The 12,380-nt window shown below is 40.3% G+C and overlaps 1 protein-coding gene across 5 annotated transcripts in view; it reads left to right on the top strand.

The window, feature by feature from the left end:
• MFSD11 (major facilitator superfamily domain containing 11) overlaps positions 1-9,866 on the top strand; it is a 39,524-nt gene extending 29,658 nt beyond the window's left edge. For 4 of the 5 annotated variants that reach the window (XM_073310489.2, XM_073310486.2, XM_073310488.2 and 1 more), the window contains one exon: positions 1,386-9,866. In XM_073310489.2, coding sequence (XP_073166590.1) covers positions 1,386-1,550 — 165 coding nt within the window. In that variant the 3' untranslated portion in view covers positions 1,551-9,866. The remainder of the gene's footprint in view (positions 1-1,385) is intronic. The other variant, XM_073310490.2, reaches the window with a different exon arrangement.
• Positions 9,867-12,380: the final 2,514 nt, after the last annotated feature.

The raw sequence follows: 12,380 nt of genomic DNA on the forward strand, positions 1-12,380 counted from the left end.
AGTATTCTACTGAAATAAGGCAGATTTTTTTAGTGAGCTCAATAAATTTAATACTATCCTTCCCAGAAAGGATGGGAGCCTGTTCTGTCTTTTATGCAAAAACTGGTTAAAGTAGTAGCCCTTGGTTCAGGAGAACAATATAAAAGTGCTGTGTTAATGTATTGAGCAATCAGACACTCTCAGGTTTTTGAGTGTGAGCTATCGATAATGGTGGGTTCTGCTTTAATGTCTAAAGGCATGTTCAGATATGCAGATTCTGATTTTTGGTTTAAATATTTATTTACTGGAAGAAGTCTTTGGAGATTGGGTAGTAGGTAACAGCAAATGTATTGGTTAAATGTTGGTTTCCAAGTTTTTTAAAGTTTGTACCACATGTCACTTAGAGTTACCGGTTGTGCCCAGTACTTGGTGAGGGGAACCTGGGCATAAGAAGAATTGAAATGGTCATTTCACATGTCTTAAGCCATCACCCCGAAACTATTTATAATTATGTCAGTTGTGGACTAAATTAGAAGCCCTTCTCATAAATGATTGCTTTCTCCTATTCTGAATGGGTTGATAAATAGCAGACATGAAGCCCAGGTGGAAACCTTTGTGGTTTTGAGCTTTCCCAGATCCTGGATTGTGATGATCAGAAAACTGAGGCATGAAGAGGTGACAAGATTTGCCCAGGGTCACACAATAAATTGTGTGAAATAAACAGAGCCCAGGTGTTCTGACTCCCAGCCATGTGCCTAATCCACTAGATCACAGCTGCTGTGTTTGTAAGGACTTTATTATTTCCAGTGATTTCCCGATGCACCATTCTGTTTTGATAACATTATCCAAGATAATTAAGTATTTAACGTGATGATGGGTCAGCCTAATTATAAAAGTTCTTTAATCTAGCTGGGAGCTAATGAGTATTGTAGGTTGAATCCTTAACAAGGGTAGAGTGCATTTAAGAGCTACACTTGGTAGAAATTTGCAGTTATGTCATACATGCATGCCTCTGGTTCTGTAATAAAGTGCTGTAATACTGGGAAAAGATTATTCAGGTTATTGTTTTATATTCTGTACTCATTCCTTGGATGTGTTGTGCATGAGACACAGTGGTTTCAGTAACAGAGAATTGCATATAGGATACTATAAACACCCTTGTGTGCGGTGTTCAATTCATCCAGTGAACTTAAATGACAGAAGTTAAAACTGAATTTTCTGTGTATCAGACCAAAATAAATATAGTGAAGCCTTTTTACATTTAATATCTGATAAAGGAGTATATTTCTAAGAGAATTAAAGGCTAAATATCTTTCTGTATGCATGTCAGTAATGATAATCTTTACATAGAACAGCTAGACTGCATACCTGAAGTGATAGCTTGTGTTTTGTGTTTTTTCTTTCAGTCCATCTGTGCTGCAATCGCATTTTTCTACAGCAACTACCTTCTTCTTCAGTGGCAGCTCCTGATCATGGCAGTGGTTGGGTTCTTTGGAACAATCTCCTTCTTTACTGTGGAGTGGGAAGCAGCAGCATTTGTCGCCCGTGGCTCTGACTACAGGAGCATTTGATTCAGGTGTTCCATCAGCCTGATGTGAGGAGATGCACAGAAACATATTTATTGAAATGACTTGAGAAGGTGAAAAGATCACATTAGAGAGGCCAGGATGAAGGAAGCCTCTGTTAAAGCCCTTTCAGTGTAACTGACAGGAACAGTCATAATGAAACATAGAAAAACAAAATGCCAAAATTAAAAGGCTTTCTTTCTTATTTTAATTGACATTGATGTGCAGAAATCACATATTAGAAAATGGAAGGAAAATGGGATCTGTGCATTGAACAATTTTATTCGGATACATCCCTTTGCTGAGTGCCTATTTCTCTCTTTGTGATCAGGTACTATAGAAATTCTAGTTTCATTCCTCTCAAATAGTTTTATTTTTACTTAGATCCAAGCTCTGCAGACTCTTATCTTGTAAAAATTCCTTCTGTGTATGAGGATACAGTGTGCTGCAGCATGTCTACATATCCGAGAAGCCAATCTAACCCATGGACTTCTGTGGCAATAGAGGTGTTTTAAGGGGAACATTTTGTGATGCTGTGCCCCTCCATCCCTTGGTTCCTAAGTATATAACATTGTTGATACCCTATTTTATAGCTTAAAATTTTATCTAGGATCAGTTTTTAAAAAAAGAGAGATCGTAAGTATTATGGGCTGATGTAAAGTATATTAGATACATTTGGACAAGATTTTCTTTATTGAAGCTTATCAGAAGGCTAAGTAAAGTCCAAGATGATTAAGGGCCTGAACCTGAGAAGTGTGGAGCAACTTAATCCCCATTTATATCAACAGGTATTGTGAGTGCTCAGCACCTCTCAGGATCAGGCTATAGATTAGGTTGGCTGCCAGAATGTTCTCCAGGAAATGCTATACAAGGAGTCATAAAGACACGGCTCTCAGCCTGCAAACATTGGGTTCACTGGCATTACTCATGGTTAAAGTTACTCAGGTGTACAAGTATTTACAAGATCAGGGCTTACATTAGTTAGATGTACATGTTAGTAATGGCATCTTGTGATGGGCACGCTTTCCCATTTACCACTTTAAAGCCTGGTTAGAGGGGAAAGAGGACTGTAAAAATTGTCTCTTGTTACTGTACATACAGTATCTGCTCCATGTACATCATCTAAGTAATATATGAATAGCTGATTAATAAAATATGTTTGTCACTCAATAGAACATAGGAAGAACATGCAATAATTTATTCTGCATCATCAAAAAAACTTGGCAGCTAAATTTTGGATGCAGAATTGTTATACTGTAATTGGTGATAATGTAGGCAGCAGATACAACACACCTAGATTTTGTTTACCTAGTTGAACTTTCAGTGCTGGCAGTTAGGTTTTGACTAGTAAACAAATTGATCTGAAGCAATTGAGAATAGATCTGAACACCAAGGTGGAAACTTTTTAAAACACTTTATTAGAAACGTTCTTAGTTCGATTTTTAGTGAGGTACCATCCTTTGTTAGACTGCAAACCTTTTGATGAGCACAGTTGGTATGTTGACTTCTTGTATTTAAAGATGATTAAGAAAGAATTAAATGATGTTTCAGTTTCTCATACTATGTCATAACTACTTAGTGAGCATGGAGGATAAATTTGGTATTGAATTAGGGGAACCCTGTGTCTTTCTGTATCTCCGGGCCAGTCTCAAAGTGGTGCATCACGTGAAATCCTCATGTGGCACAACTAGGGTGACTAGATGTCCCGATTTTTAGTTCTTTGTCCCACATCCCGACCGATGCACGGTCGGGACGCCATTTGTCCCGATGTTGTGGCTTTGGCCGCTCCGGCCACTTTTTTTTTTTTTTTTGCTTCCCCCCTATGTCCCGATATTTTGTCCATTGCATCTGGTCACCCTAGGCACAACCAAGCCTGTGCATAGTAAAATGGCACTGTACACAAATTTAGGGGTATTGGCTTTGGGTTCATTCCAGGTTTCTGCTGTGAGGTCAGAAAGGTGTTAGTGAGAGAATTATTGAAACCCCAGATACTTAGCTGGGAAGAGGATAGGTGAGGGAAACTCAAGGAAACCTTATTGGTCAGCAGGAGTTTCACTGAATAAAGTGTAAAAGGGAGTGAGATGGAGAAGAAAATGAAAGGGGAGAAAGGGTTAATATAACAATTCTACGTTGTCAGTCAAACTAAAGGGGAAATTCAGGGCATGGAATCAAATTGAATCAATGTATATGATGTAGCTGGCTGCACATTAGTGCCTCCCATCCACTTCTTTTATTCAGTAATTTCAAATATAATGACAGGTTTCAAAGTAGCAGCTGTGGTCGTCTGTATTTGCAAAAAGAAAAGGAGTACTTGTGGCACCTTAGAGATTAACAAATTTGTTAGTCTCTAAGATGCCACAAGTACTCCTTTTCTTTTTTCAAATATAATATTTTTTATATACCATTCATGAGGGGGGAAAAGTAAAGACACTAGGAAATCCTTCAGTGATTAGGTATTTTCCTACTGCATTCTTTTTTTATATTTTCTTCAAAGTACCAAAAGGCATAGAGAACTTTAATTAAGAGAGAAAAAAAATCAAGCTTCATACTATTCTTGGAGTCTGTTCTCCACACACCAGTGAGAGAAGATTTTAATTGCTAAAAGATCACAAGGAGCATTCTGTTTGGTAATACATGGGTGAACAAATTGGTGCTTATGGTGATGAGTGCCTTGCAAATGCATTAAAAATAATACAATTTCATTTTAGAAGGTAATACTTACGATGAGATTGCTTTTAAAAATGGTGCTTTATTAATGGATGTCTGTGTGCAGTGTTGTTCATCTGGGATAACAGAAGTATGCAGAGTGCTTTAGTAAAATCTGTAGGGAAAGATTTTCACCTCTAAATTTTCACAATTTCAGCAAGTATTTTGGATCTGATTTTCAGAGGTGCTGAGTACCGACCTCTCACTGCTGACAATTAGAGTTGGGGGTTCTCAGCACCTGTGAACATCCAGAGCATTTGTCTTTTTCTATTCTATCTGATTTGACTCAAAACCAGATAATGTAAGACACAAGGAAGGCTCAGAATTACTTATTAGGTTATTAAAGTGAACTAAGTTTTCTTTTTTGAGCCAAATTTGATAAGAAATTGACAAAATTCTTCAAGCCACATTATGAATGTCAAACATTTTAAAACTGCATACCCTATAAATATATGCACTACTGTTGTAGCCCTGTTGGTCCCATGATATTAGAGACACAAGGTAGGTGAAGTAATATCTTTTATTTATTTATTTATTGGACCAACTTCTGTTGGTGAAAGAGACAAGCTTTCGAGATACACAGAGCCTGACCTGAGGAAGAGCTCTGTGTAGCTTGGAAGCTTGTCTTTCTCTTTATCATGTTTTAATTTGAATTTTTAAGAAAAGTAGAAAAACCCTCAATTATCCAGGCAATCATGTAACTACATCTAAACTCGCAGACTTATTCCTGTGGAATGTCAGGACATGAAAAATACATTCAGCTGCACAGGATAAAGCACATTAGTCAGCTGTTTTGGATACAATGATCAGCAGTAAAAAGGTTAGTAATGTTGACATCTAATTATGCTCCCATCTCTGTAAGCATTTCTAAAGCTCCTATCACCATATCTAAGCACTGGCAGTAAGGGCCAATTGAGATGAATGGGGTAAAGTCACATTTCTCTTGGCATTTGAATCACTGCCCACTGAATTCAGTTGTGGTCTTTCCATTTTTTTCAATGTGAATTTGATCAGGGCCAGGCTTTCTGTGAATTTCTTGTAGTCTGGTTTGCATGCTTCAAAATCACTAGTGCATTGGTTTATATTGGGAAAATTATCTCCAGAAGCAGAACTGTAAATAGAACTTGGTTAGCTGCAAAGACATATATTTGTTTGTTTATTGTACCCTTTACTTTTAATGCTGTAATGGTTTCAACTTCCTGTGATGTTACTTTGTGAGTCCTCTAAACAAATGGCAAAATCCTTTAGGAAGAAAGAGGAAGTAAAAACTGATATTCCTGACTTTTGAATGCAACCCCCCGCCCCCTTGATTTTTTTTAAAAAATAGGCCTATATTAATCAGAAAAAGCATAAGGGTATATGTACATTTCTCTTCATTTTGCAGTTCTCAAAAGTTTAGATTCTTATGAAAACAGCAAAATGTATGGAAAGATGTTTTGCAGTCTGGATGTCTATATTCCTTGTTCTTCACTAATTGATATGTTCTAATTTGTATGGTTTTAATTTTGAGTATAATCTACACTAGTAGGTAGGGATGAGAAGGGAAACTCTCATAGTGGTTTATTTTACAAAACCAGGGCCAAATGCTCAGCTGGTATAAATTGGCAAACCTCCAATTGACTTCAGTGAAGCTATACCAGTTTCTATCAGCTGAAGATCGGGACCCAAAAGTTGTAGTGCTCCATGGCTACTACTCTGTTTGAATGTTGCGAACTATTCTCACAGAAATTACCCGATGAGTTTGTCTTCACTAGAAAATTAGGTCATGTTTGAAGAGTTGTGTTAAGTAGCACAATGTTAAACACAACTTTGCAGTCAATATAGACAGGGACCATTTTGTTTAACATCATGCCAGATGGAGATGGGTATACCCAGCTCGAACCATAGCTTTAGCTGTGATCAGCTGTCAGAATGCTAATCTTGATTTTTCTCTACAATGAATGCAAAATCATGTTTAACATGACCTAATTTTCTAGCAAAGATGAGTCTTATAAGGCTGTGTCTATGCTGATTCTTCTGGAGTTCTTGCAGCTGTTCCAGTGCTAGCAATGGTGGAAGGAGTAGCAGAGACCAGCTTCCAGTGTATTTTTCAACATGTCTTCTAACCTTTTGTAGGTGACATGGTGGTAAAATGTCAGCCCTAGTAGAATTTCAAAGAAAACACAGGTTTCAGAGTAGCAGCCATGTTAGTCTGTATCCGCAAAAAGAAAAGGAGTACTTGTGGCACCTTAGAGACTAACAAATTTATTTGATGCATCCGATGAAGTGAGCTGTAGCACACGAAAGCTTATGCTCAAATAAATTTGTTAGCCTCTAAGGTGCCACAAGTCCTCCTTTTCTTTTTTAGAGAAAACACAGTAAGGAACGTTTAAGGGCTAGTCCACACTAGAAGTGCTAAAGTGGCCGGGCTGCAGTGTTGCAGCTGTAGTGCTTCAGCATAGACACTACCTGCACCAGTGGGAGAACCCCTTGCATTGGTGTAGGTAATCCACGTCCCCAACAAGCAGCAGCTAAGTCAGTGGAAGAATTCTTCTGTTAACCTAGCGCTGTGTACACCGGTGGCTAGCTTGGCTTAACTACATTGCTCAGAGGTGTGAAAAATCTACACCCCTGAGTGGCATAGCTGGGTCGACCTCTTTTTAGTGTAGACCAGGTCTAAGAGATTTCTGTTTTACAAGACACTCCACAATGACACGTCACCTGTTTGGTTCAGTAGCTGAGACTCCTGTTTTTTACAATTTCCATTAGCACACTCAACTAATGTCACTTTAGAAACTGTATAGCACTATGTAAAGTGCTAATGAGCAAGCAGTGAAAGAAATATGCTCAGAGCTATAGGAGTGCAATGGAAAGGACATTTGGAAGCAGAGAGAGAGAGAGAGAGTGTCAGAAAGAGCATGTGAGGGGAGAGGTGGTCAGGGTTCAATGAAAAGGATGTTTAGGGAATTAGTTGTTGGCATTAATTCAATTTCTGTTCTGCTAAATTATTATTTCAGTATTGACAAGCCCTCCTCCAAGCCATCTTTTCTGTTTTGTTTACATTTTGATGTCATGCAGAAGTCTTATTAAAATAGTTTTAAGCCTTTTTTACATTAAAAATGGTGTCTTTGGTTATAATTGAGGTCACATTAACTGAAAGTGGAGCCATGTGATGACTGTTACAATGAAAACACTGATCGTATGCAAGTGTTTTGAGTAAAAACAGACTCCTTACTATATTTCTTTTGTGGTTACAGCCACACAAATAAAAGTGAATCATGGCCTGTATTTTTGCTAATTTGCTTATTAAGTTGTCGGAATTGTTGTTGTCACTGTTTTAAGCTGTGCACTCATGCCAGAGGCTTTGTGAAGTTAAGTCAAAATATGTGGGCTGATTGATCTCGGAAAGTCTTTGCATCAACTATATTGGCTTGCTTTAGAAAATGAATGTGTCCTGGAACACCAGCACTCCATTTCAGTCAGGAAGGATTTCACTTTGTGCTAGTCATCATGGCATAGAGAGAGTAGAATATTGAGATGTCTGTGGAAATACAGATCTGACTTCCACTCCCTGATTAGTTTTCTCATCTCACTCCATTTGCAAGCCCATTTTATGAAGACTAGACCCAATCAGTGAAAGGAAGATTTGGTTCCATCCAGTTTTATAGCATGGGATTTATCTACCACCCATAAACATACTTCTCAAGTTCTGATATTCCCTTCACAACTCCTTTCACATGTCCCTATGATATGCCCTTATAAAATCAATGTAGCTATAGCCTTGTTGGTCTCAGGATATTAGAGAGACAAAGTGGGTGAGGTAATATCTTTTCTTGGATCAACTTCTGTTGGTGAGAGACAAGCTTGAAAGCTTGTCTCTCTCACCAACAGAAGTTGATCCAAGAAAAGATTCTCTCACCCACCTTGTCTCTTGTAAAATCAGTCAGTTTAATGGGCTCCATCTTTGGAACCTATTTAAGAGTCAGATTAGACGCAAGTGAGGAGAGATTTTTGTTCAATCTGATAGCTAGTTGGCTAGAATGTACCATTTGGACCAAACAGTTTTCTTCAGGTGATGAAGAACTGAAAGGTGATGGTTCTAGTAAACTAGAAAAGTAGCAACTCGAGTAACAATTCAGTTGGCTGTCAGATGCCAAAACTGTGGATGATGAGTGAGGGCAGATGGACAAAAATCTGAAAACTGCAGTGTGGGTAGGAAGCACCTGCATGCAGAAGGACCAGCACAGAGGAAGCTGCTCTGCTGCATTTTCCTCTGAGGATGCTGCATATCTCACATCCACAAAATTCAGTGTGTTCCTACTAGTGCGAGGATTGGATCCTTTCAATATTCTGATTTCTGAGGAGATAAGAACAGCCATACTAGGTCACACTAAAGTCCATCTAGCCTAGTGTTCTATCTTCTGACAGTGGCCAATGCCAAATGCTGCAGAAGGAATAAACAGTTGAGCCATTCCCTGTCATCCAGTCCCAGCTTCTGGTGTTTGGAGGTTTAGGGAAACCTGGGCCGTGTGCGTCCGTTGTATTCATGACTATCTTGGCTAACAGCCACTAATGGACCTCTCTTCTATCAACATACCTTATGTTTATTTAAAATCTGCTGCCTATTAAATTAATTAGGTGATCTATAGTTCTTGTGTTATGTGAATTACATACACTACCCTATTCATTCATTTTGTCTACATCATTCATGATTTTATAAGAACATAAGAAAGGCCAAACTGCATTAGATCAGTAGTCCATCTAGCCCAGTATCCTGTCTTCTGACAATGGCCAATGCCAGGTGCATCAGAGGGAATGAACAGAACAGGTAATCATCCAATGATCCATCCCCTGTTGCCCATTCACAGACATCATATCCCGCCTTTATCATCTCATGTTGATCTGTGTGTCTGATAATTCTGTTCTTTACTATAATTTCAGCCAATTTGCCTGGTACTGAAATTGGGCTTACCAGAATCACCTGAGGAGCCCTTTTTAAAAAAATCAGCAGTAGATTAGTTACTCTCCAGTCATCTGGAAAGATGCTGGTTTAAGCAATGGGTTACATACCAGTTAGTAGTTCTGCTGTTTCATATTTAAGTTCCTTCCTTGAATCTCTGTATTCAAAACAGTTACTTTTTGTAAAGAATTGGAATTAACAAAATAGACTCAGATTTGTTTTCTTTCCAAAAAGCCATGTGTGTCTCAGGACATTTTGGAGTTCTCACTTCACATTTATGGCATGAGGGAAAAAATATAGAAAGAAGGTTTGTGACTCAAATGAAAAATTACTCATTCTGTCATATTAAAGGAAAATAGCCATTTGTTTAGGTCACTTATTGACATTAGCTCCAATTAAGCAAGCACAGCAAGTGTAATGGTCTCTGCTTATTGTCAGGGCCATTCATCTTATGGTAATGGCTGCCCTACATGGGTTTGTTTCTAATATTAATCTTTTTAAAGAAAAAAATACATAAATAACCTGTTTGAAAGAGCCTCATAGTTATACATTATTTATTTCATGATTGCAGGAGAGGGAATGGGATATACAGCTCTGTTAACTGTTCCAGTGCTAAATGATTGTACCAGGGAAAGCTGAAATGTGTTCTCCCCCCACTGCAGGCGGGACACTCACAGGCAAGTCATTCAAATGTACATTCAATAGAAATGTGCTTCACTGGGACCTAAGTGTATTCTGGTAGCAGTGAATGAAGTTTCTAATCTACTGATTTTCCTCCTTTTTAATATAAGCAGCTATTTTAGAAGCAGATTTAATTGCCGGCTCTGGGCCTTATAGGGCTGTCTGCACTGTCACACGGGGACCTAGCTTTTGCTCTTTGGGCCCACGTATGGCTACTTCAGCCAACAGGGGCTGATTATCTTTGGAGTGGTAATTAGTTAGAGTGGGAATTATTTATTCATGTCACAGTAGCATCAACAGGTCCCAGTGGAGATTGCCACAGAAGAAGGATGGTTAGTGGATAGGGCTGTGGGAGATATAGGTTCCATTTCTGGCTCAGCTACAGACTTCCTTTGTGTTCTGCTGTGACCATTTGTTTGACTGGAGCTAGTTGCAAGGACTGTTTGGCCCTGAGGTTGTTTGTTTGAAAACTGAATTGGGAGTGCTTTCCTCCAGGTAGGCCTTGAGTGGTTGATTGGAGGGAAGGCTTTGATCCGGGCCAACTGCTTTTGAAGCTAGCAGCCTTATAAAAAAGCAGCCAGTTGCAAATCAAGTGAACAGCGAACAGAGGACAGACAAAAAGGTTTGCCTGGGAGTTCGCCTGCGGGGAGTTCCCCCAGAGTGCTTTTGCCGTTCAGGCTTCTGTGAGCAGTAAATACGATATCTGAAGAGGCTCTGAGAAGGAAGACATTATGGATAGTGGGCAATCAGCTGTTGTGACCTGCACAGGATGTGCCATGTTCCTCTTTCTCCCAGAGGATAGAAGCAACTTCGTCTGTATGGAGGGCAAGCTGGTCTCCATATTGGAAGAGAAGGTTTAAGGACTAGAGAACCAAGTAGCAACTCTGTTTCAGAGTTGATTCAGAGAGAATGAAGACTTTCTGGATAGAAGTCAGCGTTTGGTACTGCAGGCACAGCATGCTGAAGAATCAGAGAGGGCAGTGCAGAACGGGGAAGAAAATTGGCAGCATGTGATCTCCAGAAGAAAAGGGAGAAGCCACGTACCTCCAATGCAGATAGAGGTAAACTGTTTTCAGGCTCTCTGCACAGGTATTATGGTGGAGAATGGTTTGGAAGAGTTATCTGAGGGAAGGAATCAGAAGGAGACCCCAACAACTGGAAGGTATGGGATACATTCTCCTAGGGATGGGGGTTCCACAACTACCACTCCCAAGAGGAGATGGTGGTGGTGGTCCGAGACTCCTTCCTAAGTGGGATGGAATCATCCGTCTGCCGTCCAGACTGGGAGACTCGAGAAGCGTGCTGCTTGTCTGGAGCTAGAATTCAGGATGTGACGGAGTGTCTGCCAAGACTGATTAAGCCCTTGAACCGCTATCCCTTCCTACTTCTCCACATGGGCACCACTGATACTGCCAAGAATGACTGACTGGATCACGGCAGACTACATGGCTCTGGGAAGAAGGATAAAGGAGTTTGAGGTGCAAGTTGTGTTCTTGTCCATCCTCCCTGTTGAAGGAAAAGGCTCAGGTAGGGACCATCAAATTGTGGAGGTAAATGCATGGTTATGCAGGTGATGTCGGAGAGAGGGCTTTGGATTCTTTGACCAAGGATGTTGTTCCAGGAAGAAGGATTGCTAGGAAGAGATGGGATCCACCTAACGAAGAGAGGGAAGAGCCATCTTCGCAGGCAGGCTAGCTAACATAGTGAGGAGGGCTTTAAGCTAGGTTCGCCGGGGAATGGTGACTTAAGCCCAGAGGTAAGTGGGGTACTGGGAGGAAACAAGAAGGAGGTTGCAACAGGGGAGGTCTCCTGATTCATACTGAGAAATGAGGGCAATCAGCTAATTATCTTAGGTGCCCATACACGAATGCAAGAAGCCTGGGAAACAAGCAGGAACAATTGGATGTTCTGGCATAGCCAAGGAACTAGGATGTGATTGGAATAACAGAGACTTGGTGGGGTAACTCACATGACTGGAGCACTGTCATGGATGGGTATAAACTGTTCAGGAAGGACAGGAGGAGGAGGAGGAGGAGGAAAGGTGGAGGAGTTGCACTGTAAGTAAGAGAGCAGTATGATTGCTCAGAGCTTCAATGTGAAACTGGAGAAAAGCCTGTTGAGAGTCTTCAGGTTAAGTTTAGAGGCAAGAGCAACAAGGGTGATGTCATGCTGGGTGTCTGCTACAGACCACCAGAGCAGGAGGATGAGGTAGATGAGGCTCTTTGGACAACTAGCAGAAGTTTCTAGATCACAGGGCATGGTTCTCATGGGGGACTTCAATCACCCTGACATCTGCTGGGAGAGCAATACAGCAGGACACAGACAATCCAGGAAGTTTTTGGAGAGTGTTGGGAACAACTTCCTGGTGCATGTGCTGGAGGAAACAACTAGGGGCCATGCTCCTCTTGACCTGCTGCTCGCAAACAGGGAAGAATTGGTAGGGGAAGAAGAAGTGGGTGGCAACCTGGACAGCAGTGACCATGAAATGGTCAAGTTCAGGATCCTGATAA

The sequence above is a fragment of the Lepidochelys kempii genome, chromosome 14 (assembly GCF_965140285.1).
Source record: "Lepidochelys kempii isolate rLepKem1 chromosome 14, rLepKem1.hap1, whole genome shotgun sequence".
Lineage (NCBI taxonomy): Eukaryota > Metazoa > Chordata > Testudines > Cheloniidae > Lepidochelys > Lepidochelys kempii.